This window comes from Setaria viridis, chromosome 6 (assembly GCF_005286985.2).
Source record: "Setaria viridis chromosome 6, Setaria_viridis_v4.0, whole genome shotgun sequence".
Lineage (NCBI taxonomy): Eukaryota > Viridiplantae > Streptophyta > Magnoliopsida > Poales > Poaceae > Setaria > Setaria viridis.
The window spans coordinates 14,693,044-14,711,619 of NC_048268.2; the positions used below are offsets into that span (position 1 = coordinate 14,693,044).

The 18,576-nt window shown below is 44.0% G+C and overlaps 2 protein-coding genes, 2 long non-coding RNA genes and 1 other non-coding gene across 5 annotated transcripts; 4 read left to right on the forward strand and 1 right to left on the reverse strand.

Moving 5' to 3' along the window:
* Window positions 1–543: 543 nt before the first annotated feature.
* Window positions 544–1,393, reverse strand: LOC117862028 (uncharacterized). Its single transcript, XR_011898595.1, has 3 exons — window positions 1,297–1,393; window positions 856–943; window positions 544–772 (listed from the first exon to the last, which is right to left on the reverse strand). It is a non-coding gene; the product is annotated as an uncharacterized lncRNA (long non-coding RNA).
* Window positions 1,394–6,287: 4,894 nt separating this feature from the next.
* Window positions 6,288–7,024, forward strand: LOC117859538 (uncharacterized). Its single transcript, XR_011898562.1, has 2 exons — window positions 6,288–6,716; window positions 6,805–7,024. It is a non-coding gene; the product is annotated as an uncharacterized lncRNA (long non-coding RNA).
* A 130-nt stretch (window positions 7,025–7,154) lies between these two features.
* LOC140223118 (large ribosomal subunit protein eL39x) lies at window positions 7,155–8,122 on the forward strand. The gene is made up of 3 exons (XM_072294604.1): window positions 7,155–7,301; window positions 7,412–7,515; window positions 7,976–8,122. Exons 1-3 carry the CDS (start codon window positions 7,299–7,301, stop codon window positions 8,022–8,024), a joined length of 156 nt encoding a protein of 51 aa, XP_072150705.1. The 5' UTR covers window positions 7,155–7,298; the 3' UTR covers window positions 8,025–8,122.
* Window positions 8,123–8,820: 698 nt separating this feature from the next.
* Window positions 8,821–8,912, forward strand: LOC117862293 (small nucleolar RNA Z223). Its single transcript, XR_004641948.1, has one exon. It is a non-coding gene; the product is annotated as a small nucleolar RNA Z223 (small nucleolar RNA).
* Window positions 8,913–11,053: 2,141 nt separating this feature from the next.
* Window positions 11,054–14,062, forward strand: LOC117861571 (uncharacterized). Its single transcript, XM_034745141.2, has 5 exons — window positions 11,054–11,230; window positions 11,638–11,934; window positions 12,017–12,256; window positions 12,768–13,503; window positions 13,587–14,062. The coding sequence occupies exons 1-5, from the start codon at window positions 11,054–11,056 to the stop codon at window positions 14,060–14,062; spliced, it is 1,926 nt and encodes a 641-aa protein (XP_034601032.2).
* Window positions 14,063–18,576: the final 4,514 nt, after the last annotated feature.

Consider the following 18,576-nt stretch of genomic DNA (forward strand, 5'->3'; position numbering starts at 1 on the left):
TACTTTCTTTGTTGCCAGCGACCATATGCTCAATGTTGATCAGAAGATGCAACTCCAGCAAACATCACTTGCCAAAAGTCTTGCATTGCTTCAATATAAATATACTGCCAGCTCTGAAATTCACGACATAGTGGAGGGCTGGAGGCCTAGATGAAGCTTCGGCATTCCCATCACCATTTACCTTGACAGAGCAGTCAACTGTGGGCAGTGACAATGGAGCTCGAGATACCAATCTGTAGACCTCCCATTGACGATCTGATGCTGACTGTCTCCCAATTTCAGCCTGAAATGAACAAGAATAAATACTAACTCACAATGAACTGACCTGCTACCTTCTAAACTTAGTTAGTTCTAGAATTCTCAAGTACCATATAAATACTCAAGTAAAACAGACTGTCAATCTGAACTCATTCTGATAACAGAGTAACAGAAACTCACCAGGTGGAGTGCCGCAGCATAGTCTGCGGTCATCAATATGCTCAACATCTAACTCTATCAACCAAGCTCCCAAAGAAACATCCTCGTTGATGTACTTGTGCAAAACATGCCTGCCATTATTGAATTAGCAGAGACGAGGTTGGTACAAACTGGCATGAAACAGGATAAAGTGGTGCTATCTTTCTGGAAAACTAGGTTAGTATCTCACTTGTTTATTGATATGTAGGTTGCCAAGTCTTTTGAAATAGCATACAATTGACCAGTGGCATGTCAAAAATATTTGTTACCCACTTCACCAAATTTCCAGTGCTCAGGTTCGTAGTACCTGACATCCCTGGACAGCAGCAATCTCATGTAACGACTAGCGTATCAAGCATGTAGACAAGGTAACAAACTAATGAGACTATTTTCTTTTACTTGTCAGATATGACAGGGCCAGACTTCATGCATCCAATGTATACCCTGGGCTTTGAAATATGTTTGGATAAGATATCTCCAAGCGTCACTGCAAACATAAATTTTTTTATGTTAGGAATAGAATGTTGCTGAACATAAAAGGACAATTAGTGGGAGCATGAGCCTTCAATATGCTAACAGTCTAACACTTGATGAACTTTTCTTTGGTCCTTGGAATTAACAGGTTAGACAACATCGAACTTAAAGTTCAGACCAGTAAACAAGTACTTGGTACCTTATAAATACTTGTTACTATCCAATCAAAGGAAATACTTTCAAGAAGAAAAAGGACAACACTAATGGCCTCAAATGAACCTTGGGACCAATTGACAGTAACACAATTATGGTCATACTGCCCCAAACCTTAAAAATAGTAAAAGGCACTGGGCCAAAGGTTAATACCTATATAAAGTGAAATCTTTCAAGCCTCATGAAATCCCCATGTTTCTTATCCTCTGCTTGAATAGCTCTGTGGACGATTCCACCTGAAATAGCATTGAAAGAAAGCATACCCAATCATCACTTGCTTGGAGCTGTCAGTAAACTAAAAAGGAAAATATTTGTTTGAGTGAAATAAAGAAAAACAAGATTGTCCAAGATTTTAGGCGAACAACACAAAAAGTAAGAGGACTTCTTCCCAAACACCTGCGTGCCTGATGGCATAAATAAAAAATTTAACTATCTAACCTTTCAAACAGTTCCCCAGAATTCATGGCTTGCCTTCCACCTCTTGTTGGATCGCGGAGCACCTTTCGAAACAATCTTCACCGGATCAAGTACTTTGGTGCCACCTGGCTGGTTGGCTGCTGAGAAATGAGCCGGCAAAGGCCCAAATGTCGTTTCCTCTTCCATCCCTTGCTCCTGCGTGTCTTCTTTCAAAATATCATCAAGTAACTTCATTACCCTCTCCGTCTCACCTTGGCTCCTAGAAACTTTGAATAAAGCACGATTGCCCTTTGAGCGAAGGGAATGGTAACGATCCATTTGTTCAGTCCAAACATGCGTGTTGGTACGCATCTCCGTTGGGAAAGCACTCTTCGCATTCATAGTCCACCTCACGAAAACACAACAAGAAGGGATGCTCTCTATACGAGAATACTTCATGACACAGAAAGTATACGCACATGGAATTCCTTCCCGCTCCAGCTTCCGGCAATGGCATCTAGCATCAACCAACGATGACCCAAAGGTACAAGTCACATGAAACCAACGCTTGTTGTTGCCTTGCAATGAAACCTCATACCTTAAACACCCATTCTGCAATGTCACCTCTGTCACCGACCAATTACTTGATTTTCTTATCTGGAAGCTCACTTTCTGGAAAATAGTTGGTGTGAAGATCTGCGCAGCACTTTTCTCAAGAACATCAGCAGAAATCTTAGTGAATGGGATAGAACATAGAGCCTTCGCATCAAGCTCAATCTCATTCCGACGAATGCATGATAGGCAAAACTCGTAATGCTCCATTAAATCAACCAAGGACATCTTTCGGTCTAAATGGTTGTGAAGCCTTGAGTTCAGACTCTCGCTCCTCTGATTGCTTTGCATGCCCAAGAAATATCTCCCTCTTGTGAACGTGGCAGCCCACTTCCTTCTAAGTTCGTACATCCTATTTACCCATAGGTTATCTTCTTTAATATTATGGGTACCTCTAAACTCTCTCCAAAGCCTATCAAATTCACCCTCCTCCATTGCATGGTATATGAACTTCCTGAAATCCTTGAGCTTCGAACCACGAAACCGTTTTAGCATGTTCTGCTCTATGTGCCAACTGCACAATCTGTGATCTACATCAGGAATGACAATCTCAATAGCTCTCATCATCGCTGCGTCCCCATCAGTGATTAAGGATTTTGGATGCTTCTGGTGCATCGCCTCTAGTAAAGCCTCGGGGAGCCACACATATGACAAGATAGTTTCATCCGATAAAATACCGCAGCCAAAGACAACTGTGCTTTGATGATGGTTAACTCCTATAAAAGGGACAAACGGAAGATTGTACCGGTTCACTCGGTAAGTGCTGTCGAATACAACGATGTCTCCGAAAACACCATAGTCTATCTGCGACTGTGCATCCGACCAAAATAGGTTCTTCAACCTGCCTTGTGCATCCACACTAAATGTGAAAAAGAACTCCGGATCTTTCTCTTGCATCTGACGCACATGATTCAACACAAATTCTACATCGCTTCCTTCAACCTTTCCCTTCTTGTACCTTGAAAAGAAATTGTACAAGTCCTGCGAAAGAAATCCAGTCTCCCCTGGACCACCGTGGCTGGCCTCCATTACGTCCATGATCTGAAATGGACGCAGCCCACCTAGTCCCAGCTCTACTGCCTCTGCTTTCTGAGGATCATTAAGCCCCCGATGAGACCGCAAAACAAAAACATGCTCTGGTTTTGCAAGGGCATGTGTATGGACATCCACAAAGTCCTTCACATACCAGATGCCAATACTTTCACTCCACTCCACATCAAGCCTAGCTGTGCATCCACAACGAGTGAGGGCACGTGGCTGTCTTTTTTGATCCATCCTTTCAAAGTACTTAACAGATCTATATCCTTCACACGAGCACATGAGTCTTCTCCATATCACCTCTTGGGTGCCTGTCTTGTACCTAACTCTGCCCTTTCTGATACTGAACCCTTTATGGTATGCATAATCATTGTAAAACTCATAGAAATCTTCCTCCCTCGTGAAAGTCTGATCTACAATACACTTATATTCTTTAGTTTCCTCGAGGCTAACGTACCCTCCTGCCTCCATTACGGTAACCTGCAACAAAAAAAAATTACAGGTATTACAACCATTTCAAAGAATACCTTCGTATCAACATAGGACGGAACTGACAAAGCTTACCACATCTGCAATTGCAAGTTAATATTAAAATAATCAGCAGCAATTAGCTAAGCAATACACCTTCTGACCTAACCATTGCTGGAAATGATGGCCTTTGTGGTGGTAACCCTCAACTAAATTTGCCACCCTGCTCTAACCACTCCAGGAATAAGCCATTGCAAAAACTTGCCATAACAGTTGCCATATCCATATGCAGTGGTTGTGTTTTTGTTGCATTTTAGAATTTGCACTGTCTTCATTATACATAAAGAATAAAAAAATAAAAGCAAATCCAACAGAGCTCAGTCATTGGTGAACAACACATGAGGGTGTCTTATGCTGAATTGGCCCACGCAACTAATGGTTTTTCATCTGATAACCTCATTGGGGCTGGGAGCTTTAGTCCAGTTGTGGTTCCATTTGCTACATCTCTTCTAATAAAAGTTTGCAGTGCTAGGATTTATGTAAGTTAAAGCTTTGTTGCTATTTCTCTCCCTTAAATAAGTACAAGTTCAATGAAATTCAGTTTTCTAGAGTAGGCCAGTAAATAGCTGAAACTTGTAAATTCCTAATAAGGGAAAAAGAAATAAGCTATTTCACACTTATTTGTAAATAAATATAACAAAGAATTTCATAGTTGCATAATTGAATACTGCAAGAAACATGTTATTACATACCCAAATTCTTGGAAAGGTCGCTTTCTTACAAAATAAGATCTCCTGGAATTGTTACTGGAGATGTGACGTGGGGGAGTGGCGGCGTGTGGGGAGAAGGGCGTGGCAGCGTGCGGGCGGTGCCGGCGAGGCGGCGGTGGCGGTGGCCGAGCGGTGACGGCGCGGGGCGGGGCGACGTGCGGGAGGTGGCGGTGGCCGAGCGGCGACGGGCGTGGCGGCGCGAGGAAGTGGCGGCGCGACAGGCGGGGCGACGTGCGGGAGGTGGCGGCGCTGCGTGCGGGAGGGAGCGGGGCGGCGTGACGGCGGGCGGCGCGGCGTGCGGGCGGGGCCGGAGCGGCGTGCCCGCGACGGGAGACCGGCGGCGCGTGGGAAATGGATCTCAGGTGACTGGCGTCCGGGGAAATTGACCGGCGGAAAAACATATTCCCCAAATAATATATATCGTGCTAATTACAATTTTATCCATACTAAAAAAGGACATATACTCTATACTACCAACCGGTAGTATTGTCCACCGTAAAAGAGCTCATTTGGAAACACCACGCTAAACTTTAACACCTATCACATCGAATATTTGATACTAATTAGAAGTATTAAACATAGTCTAATTACAAAATTAATTGCCGAAATGGAGTCTAATTCGCAAGATGAATCTATTAGTCTAATTAGTCCATGATTTGACAATGTGGTGCTACAGTAACCATTTGCTAATGATGGATTAATTAGCCTTAATAGATTCGTCTCACGAATTAGACTCCATCTGTGCAATTAATTTTATAATTAGCTCATGTTTAGTTCTTCTAATTAGCATCCAAACATCCGATGTGACCCTGCTAAAATTTAGCGTCTCGTATCGGATCCAAACACCCCCTAAAGCTATTACGGAGTTGCGGGGACGAAGTTTCCTGAGTAGATGTGCATACGTTTGACACGAGGTATAAGGCCACATATTTTGACTGTTGAAAATCATCTTTTTTTTTAAATATAACTGTTGAAGCATCTAGGAATAGGAGGTGTGGGCACATAAAAAAAAGAAGGTGATCACAAAGTTTTTGAACCCTTAAAATAGCAACATACAAAAATTGCACATAATATTTTAGTGACAGGATAGGCATAAGAACGCAGTCCTCGCAAGTAAAGAACAATGTGGTGTCATTACTCGGATGCAAGCAGTGTTTAAATTAGTGCGCCAAGTCATTTATCGGTGGCCTCCTTCAGAGGCTATAAAAAGCTATAGTGAGTGGTTTAGTAAAAATGATGAAAAATTTCAATTAATTATGCAAAAAAACATTGACATAAGTAAATGTTAACGAACACATACTCAGAATGCATATTCATAGCTCTATGAGCATATGCCTTCATATCTAAAATACTTCAAATGAGGATTACAATTAGAACTTTGTGCTACTGGGGTTGTTTCATGTCTAAATTTTCTAGGCCTGGGGTACAAAGGAAAAGAAGCAGCATCGCCCTGCATACCCGGAAAATATAGTGGAACCATTAGTAATATTGTAGTGTAAGGCCTCTAAAAACTATAATTCACTATTTAGAACCATGGTGCTGATGCACATTAGGTTAGGGTTCATTTAGATCTATTCCAAATTTCATAAATAAAACACACCATGACTAAGGTTGGGAAAAAATCTGTAAATGACCTAGCATGTCCATATTAAATGATATATGTTTTACTAACATGAACAAAGACCTTTTTAAATAATAAAAAGACTTCCCCTATAAATGCATTTAAAAATCAGCATCTTCCTTCAGTGGTAGGTGATACGAGATGCTAACGGTGACTTTGTCAATCTTAAGATCCACTGGCTCAGTCTCTCTTTGATCCTCAGGGATAGAGTTACGTGTATGTATGTATATAGGTGTTTATCTAAAGCTGGTCATAAAATAACTAATCTGTGGCCAGACCCAATTCTCCATCCGGTTCGTTCAATCCGGAGCCCCCGCTAATCCCAAACGGCTCCGCAGCGGATTGAGCGTGCGCGGCTCGGCTCGGCGGCTCTCAACCCAAGCGACAGGGCAGCCAGAAGCGGATGCCAAATCCTCTCGCCCGCCATCTGCGACCCCCCAAATTGCTCAGCTTCCCTGTTGACCATCACCAACCCCGAAGGCCCGAACCCAATCGCCGGCTTCCTCGCTGCCAGACGTGCGACGCCGGAGACGATGCAATCCCGGCCACATCCCCAGCTTCGAATCGACTCGTCCTCATCCATGGCCATCCGACCAGCTCCGCTGCTCCATTCGCCCTTGGCACGCCATGTCGCCATCCATCCCGTGGCTCCAGGTCGTCCAGGTACGGTGAGCTGCTAGCTGCCCTCTCTTTGCTCATCCATCGCTGGCTTGTAATCTCACGATTCTTGCATGTTGTGTATATATTCTTTTGCAGATTAACTACGGGTGTGAACCGTGTGATGCTGGTGCACACTCTGTGTTTGAGTAAATGCCCCAACGAATCTGAAGACCCGCGCAGGCTGAACATCGCTGTTCGTTTTTCTGTGGTCTGTGCAGATCAGCAAAGGATGCGTTGAGAATGCGTGCGTTTATGCGAAACTCTGAAAAATATATTGAATGTGAAGGATTGGGTATAAATAATTTGATTTTTAATAGAGGCTGTGATTTTTCTAGAGCAAGTAATATTGTGAATGAAAAGTCACTTTTATAGACAAAATAAAATAAAAAGGCAGACCCAGCCCACACAAACCCATCTCTCTGCCGGCCCAATCATCTCGTACTGAGCCGCACAGCTAGGCCCAACTCTGATGACAGTATTACCCTCTCATATATAAACTGGCAGTGAGTCCTTTGCTGCGTCCGCTTCTAGGGTTTTCGCCGCCTCACCCGCCGCCGCCGCTCTTTGTTCTCGACTGCCGCTTCTCGAAAATGGTAAATCCGTAGGCCTTTCAACGCTTACATTCGTCTCTTTCCAATCGAAAGGAATATCTGGTTCTCCATTTTGCGCTTCTAAATGTTCGTTCTTGTGCGGTTTGATGCAGCCGTCCCACAAGACCTTCCAGATCAAGAAGAAGCTGGCCAAGAAGATGCGCCAGAACCGTCCCATCCCCTACTGGATCCGCATGCGAACCGACAACACCATCCGGTAAGATGATCTCAATGTCGCCTACCAGATCGGGTTCTTTCGATCTGGTTCAATTCGTTGCCGACGCTTTTAAAATGGAGGCTCTCCTTGTCACTATTGGGATATAATGGTGAAATGACGTTGGCCATGTCATATTTCTAGTTGTGTCCGGCTCACTCTTTTTAAAAAGAAAATATTTTACAGTGTCCTATGCTATGTGGCTTTTGGGAGATTGAATCGCAGTTGACTATGTCCCATGTGGCTTTTGGGGAAATGAATCGCAGTAGACTAGTTGAAAGCTAGGAGCTTCATTAACAGATGAAAGCCTAAATTTTTGTCTGTTCGGAATGGTTTTAAAATTTATCTATAGCAGACCTCACATAACTAAAGTTTTTGGGCTTTCTATGAAATTTAAGTTTGCATGGACCTGCATCTTTGGGTTATGATTCTTCTGGTGTTGAACGTTTTATCTGTTTTTCAGGTACAATGCAAAGCGCAGGCACTGGCGCCGCACCAAGCTTGGATTCTGATTTCATTTTGTATTGAGTACCTGTTATGTCTTGAGACAATTGAGCGCTATGGATCACCTTTTATTCAGTATCAAAGAAGTTCTCTCGTGTTTGCACCATGTTACGATGGCTATGCTGTGATCTCAATTATATTTCCGTTAAAGGCTTTGCTTCTGGTATGTTTGATGTTTTGTTGCCAGACTGTTTAAATGGTTCTTTTGGGGGTTCTGATGGGCACAAGTCATGACTCTGTCTTCCATACCCTTAGTGCACTTGATGCTATTTGTTTATCACATGTGCTGATGGAAACATGTTTAATGATGCTACCCTTTTTTCCTTTAACATGACCTTTTAGAGCTCAAAATCTTCTGGTCCTTATTGCTGCACATTTGATGTTTCTTTAGTTCATGAGGAGTTTGGTTGTGCTTCTCATGTTCATTCCATCTATAGTTTCTTTTTAACAAGGAAATAGAGATTATGTCCACATGCATGTCTTGATTATGTGTATGTGTCATGCGATTTCCTGGTACCATTTGTGAAATAAGAAAAAAATGTGCTTTTATTTTGCTCTTTGAAGACCTCTGAGTTAGGACCTGTTTATTCAGATGCAGATTTTGAAAAAGCAGCTTGTAGATTTTTTAAAAGCCAGTGTGACCCACTTTGCTAGGGTTCTACCTTTTGTGGGCTATGTTTTATTTTGGCACTGCAATCTGGGTTTGTTTGAGCTTCAGATTGTGCAAGCTCAACGTAGCAATTGCAAGCTAAAACAAAAAGGCCTTAAGGTAGGTGCCCCAATGATTCAGTTCAGTCATTTCCTGGTTGGCTATGATGATACATCTTTCAGCTTTACATGCCAGTTCTGCTTCAGATAAGTCATGATTGAGAAAGCTGTTTTATGCTGAGCCACCTCAATTCTCAAGCTTTTGATCCGTGGTAGTTGCTCGCTTATCTATTTGTTAGGCTGCCATGATCTCTCATCTGCTGAGTCTGAGTTAACATGCAATGAAATTGTTCTTGTTTGAAATTGTTATTGGAGCTGTGCTTGCAGCGGAATCAAATGTCTCCAACTTATGTCATGAAGCTATTCTTTATTCTGATTTTGTGTAGGTATTCAGTGATGGTCCTTTGTAATGCACCCGCTTGTTTGGAACTTTTACTGATGATTTTCCAAGTCTCGACTAGGATTTATCTGATGCACCTGTAACTTTTATTGAATGTTCTTGTATGGTTCATCATTTGAACTCCATTTTCAGCTGCATCCAGCACTTGTGCTAACTCGTTTCAGATAATTTTTAACTTCATAGTGGAGTATTTCGATATCTGTATAGCTCTGGGACTCTGGTTCAGTGGCTTGTTTCCAGTAATGGATAATGAGTTAATTTGTTCTGACATATGTGGAGTATCCCAAATTGCTGTTTGAGTCTGCTACACAAAATAGGTATATCTGCAGTACGAAGAAAAACCCTGCAAGTCTATTTGTCTGGTGATCAAGCCAGCAAGGTAACCACTGTTATTTAGTGATACCAATTTTCGAAAAATTCTGATGACATCAGTTAAGATTTAAGTTAGAGATTTAAACTTCGTCCGATGTCAATAATATGACTTCCTATGCACTTTACTATTGATATAGGGGCTTGAATGTATATAGTTGTTCCTGCAATTTCATGCACGCCATTTTTCTTTTGTAATTTATGAGTTAGTGCAATGCTTGGCAACCTTTTGTTTTCATGTTTTTTTAATAATACAGTATTGTCTGGCTCATGCATATCATTTTGCTTGTGCACAACCAGAACATTCAAAATTTGATTGGGAATTTCGTAGTCACTATTAGAAAATTGCTAAAATTTGCTGCCAGCTCTATGCAATACCTTTGTTCATGGTTCCTTCTTAATAGATGATGTGTTTGGTGAATCATGTATAATTAAGAACAGAAATTATGAGGCATGGCCTGGTGTCCTTGATGTGTACATGTTGCTAAGACAAGTTCATCGCAGATAGTATGGTGAAAGAACTGCTAGAGCATGTTCATTGAAGTGGCTAGGTCTAGCGAAATCAACATTTATTGCAGTGAAATGTCTTATCACAATGCTGACTTAGGTGAGGAATGGTTTGAAATAGTTGATAGGAAGTCAACGATGTTTGTTCTTTGATCAACAACCATACATTTTGTATATTTCCGGTCCTGAACAAAAATTCAACCCCCTGGACAACATTGGTAGCATGCGTGGCTAGTTGGCGGTACACGCATAATTAGTCCATGTTTTTTGAATGGGAACTTGTTGAATAGGTTAAATTGAATACTGAGAATGCATGTTTTTCTTTACCGAGTGAAATCTTCCTAGCAAAATTTAAAATAAAATTAGTTTTCTCAGCACTTCCAGAAGATTTCAGAAAGTAAACCGGCTCCGGATTCTCCCGCACTGGTGGGCAATTCTCTTAGAATCATCATCAACCACCTCGGGTATTGGCAATCCGGGCGATGCCTCTTCTACAAGGAAGGCTAAGGCAGCACAGTATATGGCTGAAGGTACACGCGGAGAACATGCTTCGTGGTAATCCATGGGCCGTACGTTTCCCTCCAACGCGCAATTTTGAAACTTAGGGCATGTTTGGGAGCACTTCACTTCACCAAAAATCACTCCACTCCACCAACTTCAAAAAAATCGCATCCAAACGCGTTCGGCTTCAGCAAATTCGGCTTCAGAAAAAACGTGGAGCAGGGGGTAGATCCACGTTTTTGGTGGAGTACCTCAAGGGGTGCTCCAAAAACCTTGAATACAGACCTCGTCGTGGAGTTTGTAGTTATTTACCCACCATGCCATCCGTTACACAGTACTCCTTCGATTCCGGTCAAAAGAAATTAGAAGAGCAGACCCATCCGCTACTCATCTCACTACTCATCTCCTGCGCTCGAGCCATAGCCTCAGCCGACCGCCGCCGGCGAGATGGACGGGGACGGAGGCGCCGGACTGGGCGGCGCGGCGAGGGAGACGCCCGCCGGCCTGGGTGCCGCGCCGAGGGAGCCCCCCGTCGGCCTGGGCGCTGCGGAGATGGAAGGGGCGGCCCCCGCCGGCCTGGCCGCCGCGCCGCGGGGGGCACCCGCCGACCTGGGCGGCGCGCCGCGGGCGGCACCCGCCGGCCTGGGCGGCGCCTCGCGGGCGGCCCCCGCCGGGCTGGGCGGTGCCTCGCGGGCGGCCCCCGCCGGTCTGGCGCGGCGGCCACCGCCGGTCTGGCCGGCGCGCATCAAAGAGAAATGCTCCTGACACGGTAATGGAGTGTTCTCAATTAGATGTATATAAATTTATCAGTGGCTTTGAGATTGTCTAGGAAGATTTTACACGTCGTATAGATACTAGCTGGCTTGCTGTAGTGCCATGACGAAGAATCAGAATGTTTTTGAAGCTCTGAAATTTTGTCATCTATGAAAAATTTGTTCAGAACCTCTCGTTCTATTTTTCATGGGAAAGATGCATGCTTATTATCCCTTAGTAGCTGAAAATATATGGCCCTTAGACACATGAAAGGTTAAACATGCCGCACAGGTCACAAGGCCCGCCAAAGCTACAAGTATCTGAATGGATTGTCATATTACTTTGAATGCTTGCACTTCAATGGACTGTCATATGTTATTCAGGGTGATTCAATTGAATGGACTGATGCAAACACGACGATCATATGTTCGTTGTTTGCCAAACAAGTTAAGAAAGGAAATAGATCGAACACTCATTTGAACTCAGTAGGCTATGATGAGGTCAGCAATGAATTTTTCAACCTCACTGCAATTCGTTTGACCAAGCGTCAAATGAAGAACAAGTGGGATAAGTTGAAGACCGATTTAACGACTTGGAAGAAATTAATGAGGAAGCAAACGGGTGCGGGATGGGACATCGCAAGAGGTGTGACTGATGAGTGGTGGAAGAAGGCAAGGGCGGTGAGTTCTGAAACTATTTTATTTCTATTAAGCAATAGGTTCATGTCATTTCTTTTTGTAAATAACGATGATGTCCTTGTAGGAGATTCCAGGTTGCGGCAAGTTTCGAAAAAAAACGTTGCAAAATGAGGAGGACTTGACAGTGATGTTTGCTAACATAACTAATGATGAAAGCGATCATTGGAATCCTATGAGCTCTAATCCCATCATACCACCAACACAAGAGGATGTTGACAACGGACATGTGAATGAGGTTCATGATGTCCCTGATGATTGTGACGATGACGGAGTTGCTTGGGATGAAACAGATGAGGTCCAAGAGGTTACTCCTTCTCCTACTATTTTGTTAGCAAACAAAAGAATTTCACCAGCAAAGAAACAAAGAACTGGAACAACAAAAGTTATTCAGGAACAAGTAACTAAGATTGTTGAGTCCGCTTCCTCTTTTACATCTAAAAAATTGGGTGAAGTACATGTGCAACAAGTCATGGACCTTGTGTTGGAATGTGGGGCAGGGTATGATACAGATGAGCATTATATCGCCACAGAGTTGTTTGTGAAGAAGGACCAAAGGGAAATGTTCATGACCCTGCCAACAAACGAGATTAGATTTAATTGGCTTCGCAGAAAGTATAATGCCAAGTATGGCAATTGAGGAATTGTGTCATTTTAATAATTCTTTTTTGTTCGTATGAACTATTGTTATTGAAACTGCAGTGTTATTTCAATTTTTAATTACTTGTTGGACTGAAGTATTGCCATTCGACCTTGAGTGTTATTTTAATGCCAAGTACTTATTTTATTTTATATGTCATATGATCTCTTATTAGTAGGAAAGTGAGAGCGATAGTGATGACTCCAATGATGAAAGCGAGGTCTTTTGGAATCTTATGTTGGGTGCTGCAGAAATTGCACAAATATATTCTGACCTTTACCTTGTTAAAAACCCACCAAGGACATCTGGTGTAAGTGGAACAGGATGGCTGCTAGAGACAATGAAAAGTCCTGGAGAATGTCATAGACAACTACGTGTGAACAATGAAATCTTCTTGGATCTTCATGGTGTGTTGGTGGGAAGGTATGGGCTGCGACCTTCTATGCACATTAGCACAAAAGAGATGCTTGCTATGTTCCTATACACATGTGCTGGAAACGAGTCTAATAGGAGAGCTCAAAATAGATTTAAGCATTCTGGCGAAACTATTAGTAGGAAATTTGATGAGGTGCTAAATGCTTTGATGGCTATGGCGAAATATTTCATTCGACCAAAGAATCCCAACTTCCCCACAGTCCATAAGAGGATAAGAGATGACAAACGTGCATATCCACATTTCAAAGATTGCATTGGTGCACTTGATGGCACTCATATCCGTGTTGCTCTTTCCCCTGATGAGCAAGTGAGATATATTGGAAAGACCGGGATAGCCACTCAAAATGTACTAGCGGTATGCGACTTTGACATGCGTTTCACTTATGTTTCCACGGGACAACCTGGAGCTATGCATGATACAAGTGTGTTGTACAATGCACTCAGAGTGGATGAAGAATTTTTTCCACATCCTCCACAAGGTAACATATGTTCAATTTGATATACGAATGTGATTAACATGTAGCATTAATCCATAACTCATATTATTTTTTTGTGAATATAGGCAAATACTACGTTGTGGATGCGGGATATCCTAATCGTCCTGGCTACCTCGCTCCTTACAAGGGTGAAAGGTATCATTTACCGGAATGGCATAGAGGTATTGAACCTAAGACGCCTATGGAAAGGTTCAATCGGATTCACTCATCTATCCGCAATGTGATTGAGCGATCTTTTGGACTATTAAAAATGAAGTGGCAAATTCTTTGGAAGATGCCACCATATCCCATGTACAATCAAAAGATGATTGTTGTGGCTACCATGGTCCTTCACAATTTCATTCGTGAGCATGGAGGTCAAGATGAAGACTTTGCTCGATTTGATCGTGATCCTAATTTTGTTCCTACAATACCGGAAAGATATAACAAATATGCAGTTTCGCAAGCGGCGTCAGATTGGTCAACTTCCGCACTCAACGCGCCAACTATGGATGTCTTTCGTGATGAGCTAGCCACCGCACTCTCTCTTGCTTGGAACTAGTTTGTATTGGAAAGATTGATTTTGTACCGTATTTGTTGCGACCTTTCATTCGGTACAACGTTATTTGGTTCAATATTTTTTGCCATGGGAAAAAAAATGAAGAAAGTATTGTACGCTATTTTATTGTAGCAGCGAAAAAAAAAACTCAAAAACACCACGAACGGTACTGATGGCCCGGTTACTGTAGCACGCCCGGTTACTGTAGCAGCGTGGTTACTATAGCAGCGGGAAAAAAATGTAAACAATGCTAAAAACTCAACCGATGCAACCACCAAGGGCAAAATAGAACATTCCCACCAAAAACTCATATTCCTGGAGCTGGAGCACAACAATATGCCAAACACGTTCAACAACTCCATATTTTTCTGGAGTTGGTGGAGTGGAGCTGCAAAAGTGTGGAGCTGGTGGAGTAGAGCTGATTTCTGAAAGGTGGAGTGCTGCCAAACACCCCATTAGTTCGCTCCTTTTGCCGTAGCTTTGCTCTCAGTTCATTCCTGATGCCTCCCATGTTGAATATGCACGTTCTGTCTCATCCATGAAGAGTAATAAGGCCCCCATTGGCACTGGGAACAGAGTTTGGGCGCCACTACTAGCCACGCCAGATTTGGGCGCTACAGTTTTTTGCTAGAAACAATAGAGGAGCTGCCATCGCCGCAGTCTCGTCATGAACCAAGCACTGTCCGCAAGTTTTGTGGCGCCGCAAGTTAGGCTTGGCTGGCAGTGGCAAGCAGCCTCAGAGTACTTATAACATCTTTGGTGACTCATAAGATAGACATGTGCTGCCTATTATTGAGAACACTGGACGTCACCACAACGCCCTTGCATTTATTTAATATTATTTACCCACTGATGGCGAGGGTGTTGTGGTGATGTCAAATGAATGTGGCTGGCTGGCTTGCTGAGAGCAAGTACGTTAGTTTTGATGACGTGAAGGAGCGAGCCTAAGGAGAGAGAAAGATATCGTTGTTTCGCGAAACAACCGTCTCATAAACTAAATTGTAGGACTACAAGACAACTCAACAATTATGGTAAGAGTTATTTTTGCCATGCAACTTATAATATTTCTTTTTTCATATGCACAGATTAAGAAATTTATAGCTTTATCAGACAACTTATAAGATAACCTATTGTACGGGTTGCCCATTAAATCGTCTTAAAATTATGTGTCAGTGTATGAGACCATCTATTAAACGATACCAATATACTTTGCCCTGAGCAACTAAACAGAAGTGCTGTTAGCCGTGAAACATTAACTAACCGGGAGTTTGGGCCACAGTTGCTGCACGTGTACTGAACTTGTCTCGGCAGTAACTCTTACAACAGTCTAACACATGGTCTTGGAAGCACGCCCAGGCGCTGCAATGTTTGAGCATCATCAAATATATAGAGAAAATTCCCTATGTGACACTAGAAGATAGACCAATTCTCTATATAACATTTAAAACTTTAATATTCCTTATTTGACACCACCTCCAAATTTCATACCTTCTATGACACTACCGTGAAATTCACCGACTGACACCGTTAAATTTGACAGGAAAAGACCAAAATGCATTACCGCAAGTTTAATCCTCTCCTATGGCCGACATTCTGCACACGTGGTTGGGGTTGCCGTTTCCGGGATAGATCATAGATTCGGCCGCCGTGGTCACGACACGGGATGTTGTTGCGCTGGTGTCCTGCTCGTATGGTGGTTTAGCAGTTTGGTCAGGATACCGTGCACTGTCTTGGTTTGTGATTGCTGGGCTCACCCACCCCACGTATATTTCTTGAGGGCAAAGGCTTCGTCTTCGTCTTTTCCAGCGAGCACGGTCAAAGATGGGGGAGAAACGGTAGCCGGAAGGAGGAGAGTACACTGGTACGGGCGGGGGGAGATCAGTGGGACCCAGCAACAACCTACGGGGTTGTGACTTGCGAGTGGCTGTTTGTCCTTTACCGTCGAGGGATATGGGTACCCGTACCCTACGGGTCCCCACCGACTTGATACTGGTCGGATCTGACAGGTGGGCCCGCCCGACCAGGGCATGCGGGTCGAGGACATGAAGATACTTGTAGCACAAGACAGTCTAGAACTACTCGGATGTTGCGGAACACGTATTGTAGTCCGACTCAAGATTATTTTCCATGTAACTACCAAGTAGATTAGATTCAAACCGACTTGTAACTCTTGGTCGTCAGCCTATATAAGGTGGCTAAGGGCACCCTCCGAGGGTATCCAATAACCGAACCCTAGCAATTAGGTCAATCCTAAGCAATACAATCCAACATACAAGATGTAGGGTACTACTCTTCAGAGGCTCGAACCTATCTAAAACCCTCATGTCTCCTTTGTGTTCTCGTGATTACCTTCGAGTTCTTGATTTCACAATCGCTCTCACCTACAAATCAACCACTTGGGTAATTCCCCGGTGGACTGCCGGGCTACTAAATCCGATAGTTGGCGCGCTAGGTAGGGGGTTGCGAGATCCTTAGCGAGCTCGATGGCGTCCCGTCCCGACGTGTTGGGATACGAGGTAGGCTACACTAGCGCAAATCAAAATTTTCTACCGCGTAAACCAGGAAAACTGTCGTATAAGGATTATAGGATTACCACTCGACGCACTGATGCGGAAGATGTAGATTCGTGTCGATGCAGCGAAGTCGATCAGCGTAGTTGTACGTAGTCGATCACGTCGACGTCCAGCAGCTCGTCCACATGCAGCAAGATCGCCCTCATGCCGCGGCTCGTCGTCGGCTCATCATGGCTTGTCGGTGGCTCATCGTGGCTCGTCGGCGGCTCGTCGTAGCTCGTCATTGGCTCGTCCAAGTGCTGCAGGTGCAACACCTCCAAGGTATCCACACGTGCAGGGAGGAAGCGTCGCAAGCCGGACTGCTAGGTCCGCGAGTTACAACAGGCGAGGGTGTGGGAGGCGCAATAGATGTGTTTCGCCAAAAAGGTGTAAACCCTAGGGTGCCCCCACCCCTCTATTTATAGAGGTTCCTAATGGGCCTCTGGGTCCGAGGCCCATTAGTACTTCTAAACCTAATACAACTCGGATCACATCCGAATTGGGCTTCCAGCCCCTTAAGTGTGTGACCCTATGGGTTCGGATACGTATAGACATGGCCCGAGTACTCCTATTCGGCCCAATAGTCGGTAGCGACCTCTAGCAAGACGTGTCAACTCCTATACGCACACGAAGATCATATCAGACAAACCATCACAATATTATATACATGCTATTCCCTTTGCCTCACGATATTTGGTCTAGCTTCAAGCTGACCGCTCTTTCTCGATCCTATAATTCGGAATCCCTTTGTAGGTTAACTCTTAACCGTACGTAGCATGGCCATGCATTTTCGGATCCGATCACTCGAGGGGCCCAGAGATATCAATCTCAATCAGAGAGGGGCAAATCCCATCTTGATTGACCATGTCTCATAGCATGCTTCTTGACAAACCCGAAAGCTACCTTTATAACTACCCTGTTACGGCGTAGTGTTTGATAGCCCCTAAGTAAGTCGACCCACATCTTGAGTACATGCGACAATCTCAGGTCTAAGGACAAAGCATATATGTTGTGTAAAGAGAGAACTACTTCTCGTGTTGGGTCTGTCCTAGCACATGTCTCCACATGTGCCCAAATTATTAGTTCAACATCTCCATGTCCATGACTCGTGAAACATAGTCATCAACTAATACATGTGCTAGTCTAATATTCATGTGTGTGCTCACATGTACTCCGACTAGGGACAACTTTAGAATAACCATACAAGTAAAGAGTTTCACATACAATTCACATAATTGCAAATCAATTCAAGTAGCCTTTAATGGATATTCAAGGAACACAATATAAATCATGGATACAAATGGAATATCATCATCTCTATGATTGCCTCTAGTTCTCCCTGTGAGCATAAAGGACTTCCTCGCCAATCCGATCTAGCTTCGCTTCGAGATCATGCCGGCGGTGTCGTTGTCAAGATTGACGGATCAAGACTTAGACTAGTAAATTTCTTTTATGTGCGTAAGGTCTCAGATGGTGGTGTGGGAGACACGGGTTTAGACTGGTTCGGGCAAGGGAAGTCCTACGTCCAGTATCGAGGATGCTCGTATTGCCCACGCGGGGTTCTGTAGTAGGGGTTACAGATCGACGAGAGAGGGACTGGTCCCAAGTCTCCTTTGTGCTTGTGCTCCCGGGGGGAGTAGCAATGTGCTGTCGGCTTGAGGGAGAAGGAGCCGATCCCCGTCTCTGGCCCCCGATGCCCCCTTTTATATCGCAAGGGGGCTTCCGGGGTTACAGCTGAGACCGGGTGATGAGGGCAGTAAGAGTTTAAACGTAGTACGGTAAAAATACGACAAGAAGGGAGAAACCAAGTTCCTAGGCGCCCGGCGCCCTTGCTGGCCCCTGATGTGCGCCGGCGCGTATGCTGGAGGAGGGGGGCGGCCGTGCGCCATCTGTCGACGCGCCCTACAGATAGCTTCTTCAGTGTCCGTAGGCGCCGTGTTATGATGAAGGCATTTTCGTCGTCAC

Bases quoted from the DNA above. Each gene is read 5' to 3' on its own strand.
- LOC140223118 (XM_072294604.1), top strand. The intron at 7,516-7,975 runs GTAAGATGATCT...TCTGTTTTTCAG, and splicing joins CGAACCGACAACACCATCCG to GTACAATGCAAAGCGCAGGC.
- LOC117861571 (XM_034745141.2), top strand. From the start codon at position 11,054: ATGGAAGGGGCGGCCCCCGCCGGCCTGGCCGCCGCGCCGCGGGGGGCA. The intron at 12,257-12,767 runs GTTACTCCTTCT...TCTTATTAGTAG, and splicing joins AAACAGATGAGGTCCAAGAG to GAAAGTGAGAGCGATAGTGA. The intron at 13,504-13,586 runs GTAACATATGTT...TTGTGAATATAG, and splicing joins TTTTCCACATCCTCCACAAG to GCAAATACTACGTTGTGGAT.